Source organism: Rosa rugosa, chromosome 3, assembly GCF_958449725.1.
Source record: "Rosa rugosa chromosome 3, drRosRugo1.1, whole genome shotgun sequence".
Lineage (NCBI taxonomy): Eukaryota > Viridiplantae > Streptophyta > Magnoliopsida > Rosales > Rosaceae > Rosa > Rosa rugosa.
The window spans coordinates 45,955,036-45,972,250 of NC_084822.1; the positions used below are offsets into that span (position 1 = coordinate 45,955,036).

At 38.1% G+C, this 17,215-nt stretch overlaps 1 protein-coding gene across 1 annotated transcript; it reads left to right on the plus strand.

Annotated features, from left to right (window-relative positions):
* Positions 1-9,235: 9,235 nt before the first annotated feature.
* Positions 9,236-12,977, plus strand: LOC133735838 (protein TRANSPORT INHIBITOR RESPONSE 1-like). The gene is made up of 3 exons (XM_062163263.1): positions 9,236-9,931; positions 11,038-11,530; positions 11,662-12,977. The coding sequence occupies exons 1-3, from the start codon at positions 9,468-9,470 to the stop codon at positions 12,457-12,459; spliced, it is 1,755 nt and encodes a 584-aa protein (XP_062019247.1). The 5' UTR covers positions 9,236-9,467; the 3' UTR covers positions 12,460-12,977.
* Positions 12,978-17,215: the final 4,238 nt, after the last annotated feature.

A 17,215-nucleotide genomic window follows, 5' to 3' on the forward strand; every position in this document is an offset into this window, starting at 1 on the left:
CGACATATACGCTGCAATAATAAATTAATCAGATCCAAAAAAATAAATTAATCAAATCCAAAGTCATTAAATAATCTGAAGTATGAAACAAAATATAATTTATGCAATAAATGCGAGACGATAACAATCACGAGTTGGAATAACTATCATTGAACTTGTTTTCATAAGGAATGATCGATGACTTGTATATGTTGACCAAGAACACGCAAGTTTCTTTAGATGCCTAATTTTTCTTCACATATAGGACAAATTTAAAAGTTTATGGCATACATGCACTGTCCGAATGAGTATCGATCACGAAGCAACGAAGCAATGGCGTAATGGAACAGATTTGCCAAAAGATAATCTCTAATTGATGGCTAATGTTGTTTCCTTTCCAAATAAACAATTAAACCATGAATTTCATGGGCTCAAGCTATTCTTAGCTATTGCGTGCAGCATGCGTGTCGAATCCTAGTTTGTCTTTCTTGTAGAAACTGAGCAGAAAGGTTCAAGGAAGGCTGCGGATATAACATGGTGCCTCTACTTTTGATGGAAACCAATTCATATATCGATCTAATATGTAGAACATGTATTTATATGTCTGCATGCGCAACTGCAATAATGCAAGCTTGCATGGCTTAACTTAATTGGATCCCAGTTCGTACGTACGACTGGCCGGCTTGCTTGAAAATGGCAGCGTTTCCATGCATACCAGATAGTTGGGTACGAATTGTATTCGATCACGTAAGTTCTGCATTGTTGGGGGAATCTATTGTCGTTTATCTCGGTACCTATCTTCAGTTGTCTAGGGTTTTTAGTTTAGATGTACATTGTCAAGTTGTGACGCGAAAGAGGTACGTAGGAATTAACGAATTAGAGACAAAATCATTAAGGGGAATGGAGAAGTATCGAGAGTAATATCTTGCATTATCGGAAGTATTGTCATATATACCTCTTGCAACGGATCGAGTTTATAAGAATTGAGCCGATCTATTATTACTAATTGATTTTGAGTTTGATGCTTGAAATTATTCATGATATTAGAACAAAATTGTTCGTGAGTTGACGTAGCACTCATGCCGCACATGTTCTCATAAATCGACTTCAAGTTTCACCACGTGGTCTGTAAAAAAATATTTTTTAGGTAAAATCTTGCATTAAAAGAGTAAAAAATTTTATAGTTAAAAAAAAAAAAAAAAAGGATAAGAAGTGTGTCGATTTGCTTTGAACAACTCATTTTTAGTACTAACATTCTTTATTGATATGATTACAAAATCCGGAATTACGAATAAATGCACTTTTATCCGCCCTCCTTCATCTAACTTCTTTTTTGTAGGATTAGTCAACATGACAGGGCTAATGAGAGCTTTATCCGGCGTGTTATAAAAGGTTTCTCATCATCTCTATCCAAATTTTTGTTTTAACCCGGAGAAAACAACACCTTCGTACAAAAATCAAAGATAAGTCTCGCTTTAAGAAAATACAAAAGCCACATTCTAATCGTGTACTTATAACATCCAATCAAATCCTAGTTTTACGTAAAAGTTATACCTACTATGCCACGTGCCAAACACACATTCATAAGGCCGAAAAATTAGGTAAAATTGCAACCTTCTTTTTCAAAAGCTCAACGTAAGTGTGGAAAATCACTGTATAAAAGAATTTTACAATGATAACGATTAAATTGGACGTAGCGTAAACCACAGTCAACCATACAGATTAAGTAGATAGACCCGCCCAACCAGCAGCCGCCACGTCAGTACTGGTAAACACGTAAAAAGAAGGAGAGAGATTATCGCCGTCGGTGATGATATAGCCATTGTCAAAGCAGCACTGTTACTGACTTACTGTTGCTATTACTTTCGTAAAGCTCTAAGCTTAAGCTAAGCTTCTTTGCCTTGCTTTTTCTATGTGTGCCGTTGCTTTTCTTGCACCCGTCAAAACCACAGCTCCAGATCATGCACAAAGATAAAAAGCTCACGCCAAGGAGGGGAGAGAGAGAGAGAGAGAGGTAAAGGAAAAAGGTCGTGTCTGTCACTGAAGTTTTGATTAGACAGTGCAGGCCGGCACGACTAGGGCAGGCCGACTTTGGACTTTGGAGGCCACCCCGCCCCCTCTCTAGTCTCCTCCTCTTCTATCTCTAAAACTACAAAGTACGTACTACTCACGCGGCCAGCTCTTGTTTAGGGACCCCCCCCATCCCCCCACAAATTCTGGTCTTTAGGTCTTTGGTTGTTTGTCTCTTGTCTCCGGTGTAAGCTGGTGCTTTGCGCGCTTTATCAGTTTACCAGTTACCAGTTTACCTTTACCTCGCAAATGCGGGTGATATGGTATTTACCCTCAATGGGATCCCATGCCCTAGACTATATTTAGTGCATTGTGGAAATTGTGTATTTTTCATTTTTCTAAATGCACATAGTTCGTTTTGTTTTATTTTATAATCAATTGACATCTGATAATATTTTCCGTCCATAATGACTTGATCGGAGCCGTACATTCACCCAAATTCTACAGAAATGAGAAAATAACACAGATCTAATTATGTCTTAGATCTAACATTTACTAGAGGATCCGGAATTCTAGGGGAGACTAGATCGAGAGAGCTTAGTTGCTTATTAGAGCAATGCTCTAAACCAGAAGTACTATATCTCTCGTGGGCAGAGATTGACATTCTAGCCTATATTTGCACGTTGTTAAGTAATAACAAGAACTTTCATTCATTGGATAAGCATTTTTTCCATGGTTAATGGTTGATTAACCCCCGTGAGGACAAATTCATAGCCAGTCAACTACACATACATGATACATGCTTTACTTTTTCTGATTTTCCTTATTAGTCGGAGCCATCTAACATGCACCAGAGTCGATTAACAATTCTTATCCACATTTTGTTCTTTTGCAAGTTGTGGTCAACAAAAGTTTGCCACATTTCCTATTTGATGCCACTAACATCCGAGCCCTATAGCTCTAGGAAGACACTATAGCCATGACAATAGGTGCATGCTCCATTTCCTGGGGTGTCAACATCTTAGTAACTTGGTTCAAGGTATCAAAGCTCTATTGAACAAAAAAAAAAAAAATCACAATGTTCTTGTTTAGTTTATTTTGTAACTTCTTTTGTGTCCTCAACATTTCATTTGAATTAATTCATAAGAGTATGTCTTTCTTTTCATAACAAAATAAATAAATAAATAAATATAAACTAAGATCACTCCAGCTATAATGGAAACAACAAAAAAACCTAATCACATCCCTCATATACATCTTGCCTCGTCAGCGTGTGGTGGTTGTGACCAAATATATTTTGTTTGTTCTTTTTTGGTTTTTAGGTGTCAAGGTTGTTAATTGGTCAAGTTTTGAACCTTATCTCATATGGCGGTGGTGAGCGTTTCGGCAACTAATTTCATGTGATCGATAGATCACTGCGTGGTGTGTTACCAAGGTTGTTTCTGACTTTCTGATAGGTTATAATCGTCATTTTAGAAGAGTAAAGCAGATTGTGTTAACTCACTCTTTTTCTTTTTTTTTGAGGTATTTGCGTTTTAGTTGTTGTCTAGTTCAAATAAACTCGTATTCAGTCGAGCTAGGGTTTGGTTTTAGTGTGGAGCCATGATCATGTTATTATTCTTGGAGACTAATTGTATTATCATTCATATGTTCTTGTTGTACAATATGTTGACGAGTGGTCTTCACACATAATGTAGTCTATTAGGACACGATATAAAAGTGGGACGCTGTTAATTATGAGAACTTGTTCAAGATTGTTGGAAGTACTTGTTTTTGATAACCTATGCAAATAATCAACTTCGGTGGTTATGGTTTGAGCCTTTTTAAGTCAAAAATGGAAAATTTCAAGAACAGTACATGATGTATCGGCCATTCTAACCTTTCGTGAATCAACTTTTGAAACTATCAAAATGGTACATGAATTTCAAATCTTGACCTAAGTTTGGTGTATGCCGTTACATGCTCCGTTAATTAATATGTTTTCTGTCAAATTTCTGAGGATAAATCTGTCTTTTCAAGGATGATGAAAAAAAAACAAAAAAAAAAAACTCAACTAAATTGAGCACCCTCTCTCCCTCCCTTGTACTGACCGAAACCACCACACCACTTCAGCTGGACCGCCACCATCAACTTTCTGGCAGCCACATCACGCCTCGAGGAGGCAGCAACCCTATAAATCGGATCCATACCCAGATCGTAGGCAAACGAGCCAACCCAGATCGGAACAATCTGATCAGAGCCACGCCACGTCGCCCCGACCTCGTCCCCATCAGACCGCCTCCGAATCTGCAATAGCACACCAGGCCGCCGGCCGGGCCTGCAATTAGCGAACCAATCCCAGCCAACCTCCGCGATCTCCCTCACCTTACCGACAGCCACCGCGATCTCCCCAATCTGATCTATCAAGGAGCCAGCAAGTCAACCAATCCTACATAGGGTAGTTTGGTTTGGTGGGTGTGGATTTGGAAGTGGAGGAGATGCGGTAGTCGCAGCATGGAGGAAGAAGGTGGTGAGGAACTGTCGAGCTATGTAGTTGGGCAGAAAGATGAGAGCTTTGTGGTCATCGAAGCTTTTCTGGGTCTGATTGAGAAGCCAATCTCCGATGCAGTAACTACGATGTCTTAGATGGAGAAGGTGGTGATGAACCACTTGGAGACTGTCTCCGATTTGGGAACGACCTCGTTGCAGAGTTTGGAGTATAATTGATCAAGATTAGGAATGTGGTTGAAGGTTGAAGCTGTGGGGATGAAATTGATGCAGAATAAGAAGAAGAAGAAGAAGAAGAGAGGAGTGAATAGGGATTATGGGTTTGTAAATGAGTGGTTAGGGAAATTGGAAGAGCGCTAACCCTAGATTTGGGCGAGGGATGTGAAGAAGATGATGGGGAATTGGTTTCCATCGCTCTACTAGCAATGAAGGAGAGAACCAAGAGACAAAGCCCAGGAACTTGAGAAGGAAGACAGAGAGAGAGAGAGAGAGAGAGAGAGAGAGAGAGAGAGAGAGAGAGAGAGAGAGAGAGAGAGAGAGAGAGAGAGAGAGAGAGAGAGAGAGAGAGAGAGAGAGAGAGAGAGAGAGAGAGAGAGAGAGGAAACTGTAAAAATACTATATTACCCTTTAATCAATGAATAATTATATAAAGTTAACGGTGTCCGTAACAGCATGTACTCAAATTGGGTAGAAATTTGAACTTGATGTACCGTTTTGATAGTTTCGAAAGTTGATTCACGAAAGGTTAGAATGGCCGATACTTCATGTACTCTTCTTGAAATTTTCCCAGTAAAAAAATGTATAACAACTGAGTTTCTCAATATTTATTATTGTCTCTCTTGATATAATTTTTCCTTTAATGAAAATTATACATTTCTATTAAAAATATAGCTCGATGAAAATTATACATTTCTATTAAAAATATAGCTCGAATTCGATTGGTGTCTTGTGTTACATACCATCCATAGTATACTGATTCACACTTTGCTGGAAGCACTGATTGGTCATGAAATAGATGGAGAGGGTGATTAAAGTTTAATCAATGATAAGATAAAGACTCTTCCACTAACATATAAGAAATTGACAATATTATCAAATGTCATTAACAAATTATCGAACTTAGGTTTCCATCACGTGCAGAGGTATAATTATATCTATGATATGAATCACTTGATGCGCAAACAAGTCATGGGGCATCATATCATAGCTTTCAATTACATTAAAGTGTTCATTAATTTAGACCAAGTATCTCCATATGAAATCATGTCCCTCAGATTTTTCTGTTGCCATTTGATCCTACTGGCTTGCTTCACATTTCATACGTCAATAAACCTTGCTTTTCTCTTTATCATTATTTAACAATTGGATGTTTATGAATCATGAGTTGAGTTTAAAATTTTCAATTATAAAAGACAGATTTACACAATTAGACCAGAGGGAGTGTTACACTTGTGATCAACGTGAAAAGCATTTTGTAAATACAAGTTGTGAAAGTTAATATGAGTGTTTGAAAGTACATGTGAGAATTCGGTGCACGGTTACTTATTGCGTGTTTTTTTTTTATTATATTTAAAAGAAATGTTCATCACAATACTTATTTATTCCCGTAAGAAAATAAATAAATTATCAACCTCAAATATATTGGATTCCGAATTGAAAGCGATAGCTAGGCCACTAGTCCAAAAAAGAAGAAGAAGGTTTACAATATAATCCTTCATAATTACTGGGATTTAAGAAAATGTTAAAAGCCTAATGTTGTTCTTATTAGTAGTTGTGTACGAGGTTAGAGGGATATGGCAGTTTTCTTTTTTGAACCTCTCTGTCCAGTGTCCACAGCCTACCCACTTGGGGAAAGATCGATACCAAACAGTAGAATAGCGTACATGAGAAAGGACCTAGGAGATGCACAGTGTGACAGTAAAGGTGATTCCTATGCAAAAATGGGTATCTAAGGGCCTACATTTATACATGAAATAATTACTTTCTTCATATTTTTAACTTCACTGGAAAAATAATTATTGTTAGATTGTTTGAGAATTTAAATTTACTTTGTTAAATCATAACGATAGTTTGGCTGAATAATATGTCATTAACTTATTTAAAATATACAAACAATTACAGTGCCTTACCTGAATTATATGTGCCAGCATACATTTCGCTCAGCTGTCACAACTTAGGTTTGCTCATAGTATCATGCTATTACTAATCTTTTTTCTACATAGTTTGGTTTCTTTAATCATCCCCATTGAACGTGCTGCTTCACTTGTATGGGTATTAACAAAAAAAAATATACGTCAAAACCTTAGTAGGTGAAAATTGGAAATATACTATCAGTTTAAGTACCAAAACATTATAACAAAGTCATAAGTTTGGATTATTATAATTGTACATCTGCATTGAGAATTGGGGAAGAGTACAATTTTTCTTCATTATTTATCTTTGCATTATTTATAGTTCCTAGAATTCGTCTTAGAGAAAACATTTTGAAAGGAAAATTGGGTTTTGGGGGGGGGGGGGGGGGGGGGGGCTAACTGTCATTACGTTAACATGATAAAAATTGTGTATTATATCATTCAAATATTGTTGAATATTAAGATAAACATCATACAGTTCATAAATATTTAAGACTCAAGAATTGTATTAAATTTATTTAAAGAAAATAAAACTAAATACGTGAACATTTGAGTGATTGATGCAGCAAAAATGTTTTCAAAACCGAAATACAGCAAGCAATTACACTTGAGAAGATGAGAGATTCCCGGAGAACCGAGCGTGGGGTTAATAATTAAATCCTTTGATTTCTTTATTAAATATATTATTTTTTAAATCTTAATCACGATTTTTCACCAATAAAAAATCATCTTTACGTGCATGACAACTCAGCTAACCATTTAAATATTGAAGATTAAAAAACTAATTAACTGATTAAGACCTAAGTTTCTGAGCGAAATTTATTTTTATTTATTTATTTTTCTGGAAACGCTTTTTGCTGTTCCTGTAATAAATTAATACCGAGTAGAGACAAGCTCTACCATTCAGCCAACGGACGGTCAAGATTAACCTCTCTCCAAATTTGAACCGTTCATTTCCAACTCGACACGAAAAGGGACAAGGTCTATGTAGTCCATGCCGTGGCAGTGGATCCCAATAGTACCATGTCCTTTCTTGAACTGACATTTCTACCCCTCATTTATTCGCGAGCATAGTTATTGGGTTGTGATCCTAGGAGGGTATTTTCGTACGCTGCGGCCGTTAGTGAAATTATTCGGCTTTTTAACCGTTTTTACGGTACGCAAAATTAAATACCCACAGAAGCTTCCGTATGTATTACTCGTCTTTTTACCGTACACCGTTAAAAACGTCCACATCGAATGGTCTTTGTTTAACATGCCACGTGGAGTTTTTTTTAGTAGAAGTACCTCTGAACAATTTCCCTGCCCATCATGACCATTCAATTGGATAATAAGTGATATGCTATTATTAGCTACTATTATATCTCTACAGTTTTTAATTTTCCTATTTCGGTTATCCTTTCTTTTTTCTCCATAAACAAATTATACGTGTCTTGTCGCATATGAAGAATAAAAAGACCCAACTTTTGTGTATTTATTTTTCATTTTAGCCAAACTTGACAACTTTCATTTTAGACAAGTTTTGTGAAGAATTAAATTTTATTTTCCGATGCTCTAATTTCGCGAATCAAAAGCTTGGCCACTTGCATTTATTATTGGTTTAGTTCAGGAAGCTTCCACTGTAACACCGAAAAATTAAATTTAGTGAATTACAATACTTATAAATACTATTGTTTTTTTGAGTCTAGCGGAAGTTAAGTAAAAATGGGAGAATAAAACTGCGCATATATTATCTTATTAGAAAGATTTGAAGTATATACTAGTAGAATAGTCGAAATTATTTTATGCACCGACGGTATAAATGACCCAACACTTATAAGATGATTTCAATCTTTGATATTTATAATTAATATTTTTATTAATAACCTAAAAGTGTATTTAATATAATCTAACTATTCATTTATGTCGGTGTAAGTGCACGTCAGTGCACTGAATCCTTCCCGGTACAGAAATTCCAAGAAATAGTAAAATTTTACTCGGAGCCAAATTGTTACTATTTATCCACATTCAAAGAAAGAAGGTAAACTAGTAATAATACATATGATTGACAAGGGGGTACACTGTGGATTTGATTTGTGGAACTGATAGAATGATACAGTCACACATGATTGGACGGCCGTGATGTCATGATAACCAGGCGACTTCACATCAAATCATTCCTTATTATTTTAGACCAATTAACGATTATTATTATTATTTTAACCCCCATCTCTACCCTAGCGAAATCGTGGTCCCCACAATATTACTCTTCCCACAGATCCAGCCGTGCAATGCGAATCATGAGATTCCCCCGCCCTCACACACTACCCATTACGGTACACATCACAACACTTTACCCCAACCCAACTCCTCCTCCATTTTCTCGCGATAATTTCACGAGACGACGAGATCCTCCAAAAAATATCGCTTCCCTGGCTCCACTCCCTTACGTACACCCGTTTTCTGCGGCTGCCCTTGGTCGCCCCAGCGGATAAGACCACCCCACTGCCACCGCGCATCCGACGGCTGGAAAATCATGACTTACACGTGTCGAGATCGCGGGAGTGAACCAGCACCAGTCGCACAGAACCCCACCATTAGTTTTTAACCATGGTTAAAAAGCTAACCTCGCCCCCAGCCCCAACATAAAATCCTTATCCTCTCTCTCTTTCTCCTCTCTCTCTCTCTCTCTCTTCTTCTAGACTGTGAGAACCAATAAGCTCTCAAGTCTCAACAATGGAGTCTCAGATCTAAAATCTCACACCCACCCCTAAACACAGTCTCTAAGCTCCTCCTCCTGCTTCTTCTTCTTCTTCCTCCTCTTCTCTGTTTCTCTGCCCTCAGCGTTCGGATTTGAAATCGATTTTCGAGGTTTGGGAAATGCTGAAAATGGAGAGGTCGTTCCCGGAGGAGGTGCTGGAGCACGTGTTCTCGTTCCTGCAGTCGGACGGCGACCGGAACTCGATCTCGCTGGTGTGCAAGTCGTGGTACGAGATCGAGCGGTGGTGCAGGAGGAGGATATTCGTTGGGAACTGCTACGCTGTGAGCCCTATGATTTTGATCAGACGGTTCCCAGACGTTAGATCCATCACGCTCAAAGGGAAGCCTCACTTCGCCGACTTCAATCTGGTCCCGGAGGGCTGGGGTGGCTACGTGTATCCCTGGATCGCCGCCATGGCCAGTGCTTATCCGTGGCTCGAGGAGATCAGGCTCAAGAGGATGGTCGTCACCGACGAGAGCTTGGAGCTGATTGCCAAGTCTTTCAAGAATTTCAAGCTCCTCGTGCTTTCGTCCTGTGAGGGATTCAGTACCGATGGCCTTGCCTCCATTGCCGCTAATTGCAGGTTCATCTCTCTCTATTGCACTGCGTATGGTTTGATTCCAAAGTTTTTTTGCTTCTTTGTGTGTTATTGGTGTTATTTGATTTTGGTTGGTTTTCTTGAGCTTTTGGTGTTTATGTTTGGATTCCGAGGACGATGGAAAAGGAGGAAAATGATACAAGTTTGGATCTTGTGGATTTCCTTTAGGGAAAATGGGTGGACTTTACTAATTAAGCACTTAAGTACAGTCTGCTGGAGTTTAATTTCCAAATTTAGTAAAGACCTCAAATAGTAAAACTCATGATTTGAAGATGATAAAATTTCTTAACTTTTCTGCTACATTTTGATGCAGCGGTTTTTTGTACTTGTGGGTTATGGTTTTAAGGGGTCAATGATAGTAAAGGTATCAGATTTGGTTTGAGTTGAGCTTCACATTGTTGCCTTTGATGGGTTAGTGGGGGTATTATCCCAGTTTTTGCTAGTATTCCTTGGTCTGTTATTGACGTTCAGTGATTGGATTGGAATGAAGGTGAAGCTCTGTTGCTTGTGTTATTTCCCTCATTTTCTGCATTTGTTTTTCATAGATCTGAGTGGAACTCATTGTTCTGTCAATTGTTAATGTGCAAAATCTAGGCAAGATTACCTGGGTTACTTTTTCTGTTTGGATACTTTGTTTGTGTTGGACTGTTGTGGTGTAAGGTTCTTTTCAAATTTTGGATGGTTGCTCTTTGGACAGTGTAGATTCATTTTGAATTTTTCAACCATGTTCTTTTTTTTTTTTTCTTACTTTTTGTTTCTATAGTAAAGGAAGGCCTCTTTTCGTTGATAGAGTAAGCTTCTGTGAAGATCCTTCAAGTTACTTGTCAAAGACTCTTTTGATCTACTTTCTCATTATTAGTTCTTGTTTTTGGAAAACTCAGATTGGCAGAGAATTGTGAATTTTTCTTTCTTAAATGGTCAAGTTATTTTTTTTTTTTTTGGTACAAAATGGTCAAGTTATTTTCATGTACTTTGATTTGTGGAAAGTTAGTTGAATAATTGCACTCGAGTCTCCTTAAATTACTTAAAGCAGCTGCATTAGGTACAATTCTTAATGTTGCTTATATTGTGAAACCTCCCTTCTAATGCAGGAATTTGCGGGAGTTGGACTTGCATGAGAGTGAAGTGGAGGACCTGAGTGGGCATTGGCTGAGCCATTTTCCTGATACCTACACATCACTCGTCTCCCTTAACATTGCATGCTTGGGCTCTGAGGTTAGTTTCTCTGCCCTCGAGCGCCTGGTGGGTAGGTGTCCCAACCTGAGGAGTCTCAGGCTCAACCGTGCAGTGCCCCTTGACAGGCTATCTAATCTACTTAACCGTGCGCCTCAGCTGGTTGAGTTGGGGACAGGGGCCTACTCAGCTGAATTGCGGTCTGATGTGTTGTCGAACTTATCAAGTGCCCTCTCGGCCTGCAAGGAACTCAAGAGCCTTTCTGGGTTTTGGGATGTGGTCCCAACTTATCTTCCAGCTGTGTATTCTATCTGCCCTGGGATAACATCACTGAATTTGAGCTATGCCATTATTCAAAGTCCTGACCTTATAAAGCTTGTCAGTCAATGCCCAAATTTGCAGCGCCTTTGGGTATGTTTAATTTCATGTATTGTTTTTGTAACTATCCTGGCAATTTTTTCAATTTCTGTTCTCTTATGGTTCAGCGTACAGATATATGCTTGCCAATTCCATTATGTTGCTAATTAGTAATATGCCTACAGGTATTGGATTATATTGAAGATGTTGGCCTTGATGCCTTGGCGGCGTCTTGCAAGGATCTACGAGAGTTGAGGGTGTTTCCATCTGATCCGTTTGTGGCGGAAGCAAATGTGTCCTTGACAGAACGAGGCCTCATTTCTGTTTCTGAGGGCTGTCCAAAGCTACAGTCAGTTCTGTACTTCTGCCGACAAATGTCTAATGATGCATTGATGACCATTGCCAGGAATCAACCTAACTTTACTTGTTTTCGCCTTTGTATTATTGAGCCCCGAACTCCGGACTATCTCACGCATGAGCCACTTGATGTGGGTTTCGGGGCCATTGTTGAGCACTGCAAAGATCTCCGGCGCCTGTCTGTTTCTGGTCTGTTAACTGATCGCGCATTTGAGTACATTGGTACTTATGGCAAAAGGTTGGAGATGCTTTCGCTAGCCTTTGCTGGAGATTCTGACCTGGGACTTCATCATGTGCTATCGGGGTGTGATAATCTTCGGAAACTTGAGATTAGGGACTGTCCTTTTGGTGACAAGGCTCTTTTGGCCAATGCTGCAAAGCTGGAGACAATGCGATCCCTTTGGATGTCTTCTTGCTCAGTGAGTTATGGAGCATGTAAGCTGCTAGGTCAGAAGTTGCCCCGGCTTAATGTGGAAGTTATTGACGAGAGGGGACACCCAGAATCGAGGCCGGAGAGCTGTCCTGTTGAGAAGCTCTATATATACAGGTCTGTTGCTGGTCCAAGGTTTGACATGCCTGGCTTTGTTTGGACCATGGATGAAAACTCTGCATTGAGGCTCACTTGATCACTTGATGGAACACCCTTGGATTTATTATTTATATTCCCATGATTCAAGATTCGGCATTGAAGCTTACCTTTCATGACACCTGAATATGGCTGGTAAATGCATGGATGGGTATATAGCAGCATAGCAGGTAAATGCTTCATATGGCAATCATTGTTTCACATTTAAATATCATCGTAATCGTAGCTATGGGAGGAGAGGTATACAGAGGCTCGAGAGCTCAACTGCCATTCATTTTACCATTGGCTGAGAGCTTATGGGATACCAGCTTTGCTTCTAGTGATTATTATTAATAAAGAGAGATTTAGAGGTTAGACTCCTGTTGTTGTAATGTATTAACAGAGTTATTTATTTTCGGCACAGAGCCACCATGTATACTAGCTGCAGAGGACCTTTTGCTGCATGTTTATGTATATTTTTATGTGGCCCTGTTTTTCAACAGGAAGTTGTAATTTGGAACCCATTTGTATCATCATTATTAGCTTCTCATCAAATAAAGCTTTTCATATTCCACTTCACTTCTTCATCTTCATTCTGTATCTGGCGAGCATTGAGCCTCATCTTTCCGGTGTTCTATATTGAAATTCCAGAATGTTGGAACACACTGTCACTGTCAACAGTGACTAATTTAATTGTTCTTGACTATGAATAATTGAATTTTTGCTTTGATTCGCCATGGAAGCTTTTGCATTTTCTTCCTCCCGTGTCCTGACGATTCCCATTGGGTAGATTGGAAAGTAAAAGAGGAAAAGAAATGCATGGAGAAGCAAAATCACTATGCTCTTTCACTGTCCACCATAGATTCTGAGTAACCCAGCAACCCAAAAATGTAAGAAAAGGAAACTTGACAGAGGCAGTTCAGTAGAAGAATAGGGAAAAAGCCAAGTCCTTTGGTAAATGGCCTCTCAGAGTAGCCGCAGTAACCATTGGCAAGTAAGTTGGTAAAAGCTTTAATATCATTGGGTAGAGAGAGAGAGAGAGAGAGAGAGAGAGAGACCTCGACTGATGAGCCACGTGCTAGATTCGGTGACATTGGATGGTGTCCACAACTTTTTGCTTCATTCACGCTCTCTTTTCTAGTCCACCTGATGACCCAGTACCAGCAACCCAAGGAGGAGGAGGAAGAAGAAGAACCCAGTACCCCCTTTGAATATCAGATAGTTATTTAAATTAATTTTCTCATATAATAAGCTAACAAATACAAAAGAGGGCACAGAAAAGATAATAAAGACAGATAGATTGATAACAACTTAACACAGACACAACCCCCTTTCTCTTCCCCACCACCACATTACTGAAAACTGACCCCTAGAAAATGAATAAAGAGAGATGTTGGTAAAAAAGATTGAGGGTGATGAGATGAGGAGATCTCACATTGTGGTCGGACAAATCTATGGTACAATTATTAAGTAAAAGATCATGACGCGTATAAGTTCATAAAAAGTAATGATATTTTAGATATTTTTTCTGTGCGTAAAATATGAGCTGTTTTAAGTATGAGAGATATGTTATTAGAATTAATGCAATGTAATTAGTGTGATGTTTCATGCCACCAAGCAAGACGGCCAATACTAAAGATTGAGTGTGTGTGAATAAAATGGGAGGGTGTTTTTAGTTATGAGGTATTATCTTATTTTGAATATGGTTAGCGAACATGTTCTAATTTCTATGGCACGACTCCTGCATCTGCGTTGAAGACTTACTCATTTAGTTGGGATGAGATGAATGTGACTGTGGGGCAATGAAAATTTGCAGGATTTTTTCATTGGTTGATGATGACCACACGTTTTTGTGGGAGGGGTATTGATGATGTTCATCATTTTTATTCTCTTCCTTTTATTTACCATGATAATGCTCTCTGATTTTTACTGTTTCTGCATCCTCAGCCTATCATGATTTCAAAGCAATCTAACTTAGCTTCCCCCACTGTATGATTATAAAGTTGTGAGGAGCAGCAGTTAAAGTTGGTGCCTTCATCAGTGTGTGCAATATGTGGCCTGGCCCTCAAGCTCTTTTGGAGTTTGGAGTTTTGTACTAATATGGTGAAACTGTAATGTACCTCTCAGATGCTTCTTCCCAAGAACATCAAGTAAGTGACCCTAGTGGGAAAGGGAATGAGCAAACTGAATTATTGAGGCATCCTAAGTCTCTTTGCTTTAGTTCTTTCTCTCCTCAGCCTCCAAATCTGTAACTATAGTCTATAGAATTGAGCTTCATATTGAATAGTTTGCTCAAAACTTTGAATCTTAAGTCAAGCCCAAAAAGAATTTGGACTATGAAGTTGCGTTTGGAGCAACCCTTGTGCATATCTAGGGGCCCATTGCGAGATTTAGCAATTTCAGATTACTATGTGTCCGTGGTTCATGACAATCTAATTATTTCATCACTTCATGTGGTCTTCACTAATGATTGGTCTATTTTCATTATTTTTTTCCCCTCCATGTAGGTATTTCAGTAATCTAGTTATCGAAACCACAGACACGTGATAGTCTAAGACAACATAATAATTGTCCCGAACACGTGGTACTTTGGAGTTGGAAGCGTTGAAGCACAAAGACTTTCATCTAAGTTCCAAATGTGCAGAAAGCCCTCAAATATAAAACTAAAAGAATGGGCTTTGTCTTAAATAGGTTATTAGAACTTTGAAATCTAAGTTGAGCCCAAGTAGATTTGGATTATGAATTTCACTTTTGGACCGTCTCTTATGTAATTTATTTTATAAAAGTGCTTCGTTCGGATAGTTTTTTGTTGAAAACACTTTTATCAGAAGCTCATAAACTTTTATCCAAGTTCGGAATGCGTCTAAGAAACTTTTATGGAACCAAAATTTGTAACCTACAAAACACCTTCATCTAAATGCGTTGCAATTTGGACATTAGTTGATCTTTATGCTTCCCAACAGCTACACAATCCGACTATTTTAAGACACAAATTGAAACGTTTTTGACAAATCAAGAAGCAATGTCGAACAAACCCTTAAACTGTAGTGATCACCCATCTTTTAGTAGTCATGCCACAAGACAAAAGCCTAGAGGCTTTACATATGCAAAGTCATTCAACATAAACAAAATGAGGCTTTCACATTCATCAAGTCAGACTAAGCATACTATCGTTCTATCTTGCAACGATTGTATATAGGCCTTTGCAGTCAGTGGCGGATCTAGGATTGAAAAATGGGGTGGGCTAGAATTTTTTCTCTTTGACTAAAGTTAAATAGAGAGAAAGTGAGTTGATAATTTGAAAACATATAACTAAAGTGTATATATATATATATTTTATTTAGGGCGAAACTTCGTTTTGAAATTAAAGTGCGCATTTAGAGTTTGGGGTCAATTTTTGTTCACATATCCACATCTCGACCGTTCAGTTTTTAGGTACTAATATATAGATCATCTCTGCAAATTTTCAGCCAAATTGATGATTGTTAAGGCATTGATAACTGCCATAAAGCTAGTACGGTTCAGGCTGGATAGATTCAATTATCAATGCCTTAACCGTACTAGCTTTAAAGCAGTTGTCAATGTCTTAACAATCATCAATCTGACTGAAAATTTGCAGAGATGATCAATACATTAGTACCTAAAAACTGAATGGTGGAGATGTTGATATGCGATCGAAAAGTGACCCTAACTCTAAATGCGCACTTTAATTTCAAAGCGAAGCTTCACCCTGGATAGGATATATGTATATATCCTATCCAGAGTGAAGCTTCGCTTTGAAATTAAAGTGTGAAGTTTGAGTTTTCTGTCACTTTTCGGTCGCATATCCACATCTCGACCGTTCAGTTTTTAGGTACTACTGTATAGATTATCTCTGCACAAATTTTCAGCCAAATTGATGATCGTTAAGGTATCTAACTCGCTTAAACCAATGGACGGACTGAATTTGTCAACCTGAATCGTACTAGCTTTAAAGCAGTTATCAATGCCTTAACGATCATCAATTTGGCTGAAAATTTGCAGAGATGATCTATACACTAGTACCTAAAAATCGAACGGTCGAGATGTGGATATGTGACAGAAAAATGACCAAAAACTCGAACTTCACACGTTAATTTCAAAGCGGAGCTCCGCTATAGATATGATCTGATTATCTGATATATATATATATATATATATATATATATATATATATATATATATAGAGGGCCATTCCACTAAGAGATCCATTTTTTGGTCTTTTCTAGAGATAGAGCATTAGACCAACTTTTCGATTACATTTCACAATCTCAACCGTTCAGTTTTTAGGTCTTAATGTGTAGATCACCTCTACAAATTTTCAGTCAAATCGGTGATCGTTAAGGTATCGAACTAGATTAAATCAATGGACGAACCAAATCTGTCCAACCTGAACCGTTCATACATATAATTGTAAATCGCATTTTTGAATGCCTTAACGATAATCAATTTAGCTGAAAATTTGCATAGGTGATCTACACATTAGGACCTATATATATATATAGGGCCCTTCTAGTGAGGGATTCATTTTTTGGGATAGGGCATTAGACAAACTTTTCGATCATATTTTGGCATCTCAACAGTTCAGTTTTTAGGTCCTAATGTGTAGATCACCTATGCAAATTTTCAGCTAAATTATCGTTAAGGCATTCAAAACTGCGATTTACAATTATATGTATGAACGGTTTAGGTTGGACAGATTCGGTTCGTCCATTGATTTAATCTAGTTCGATACCTTAATGATTACCGATTTGACTGAAAATTTGCAGAAGTGATCTACACATTAAGACCTAAAAAAT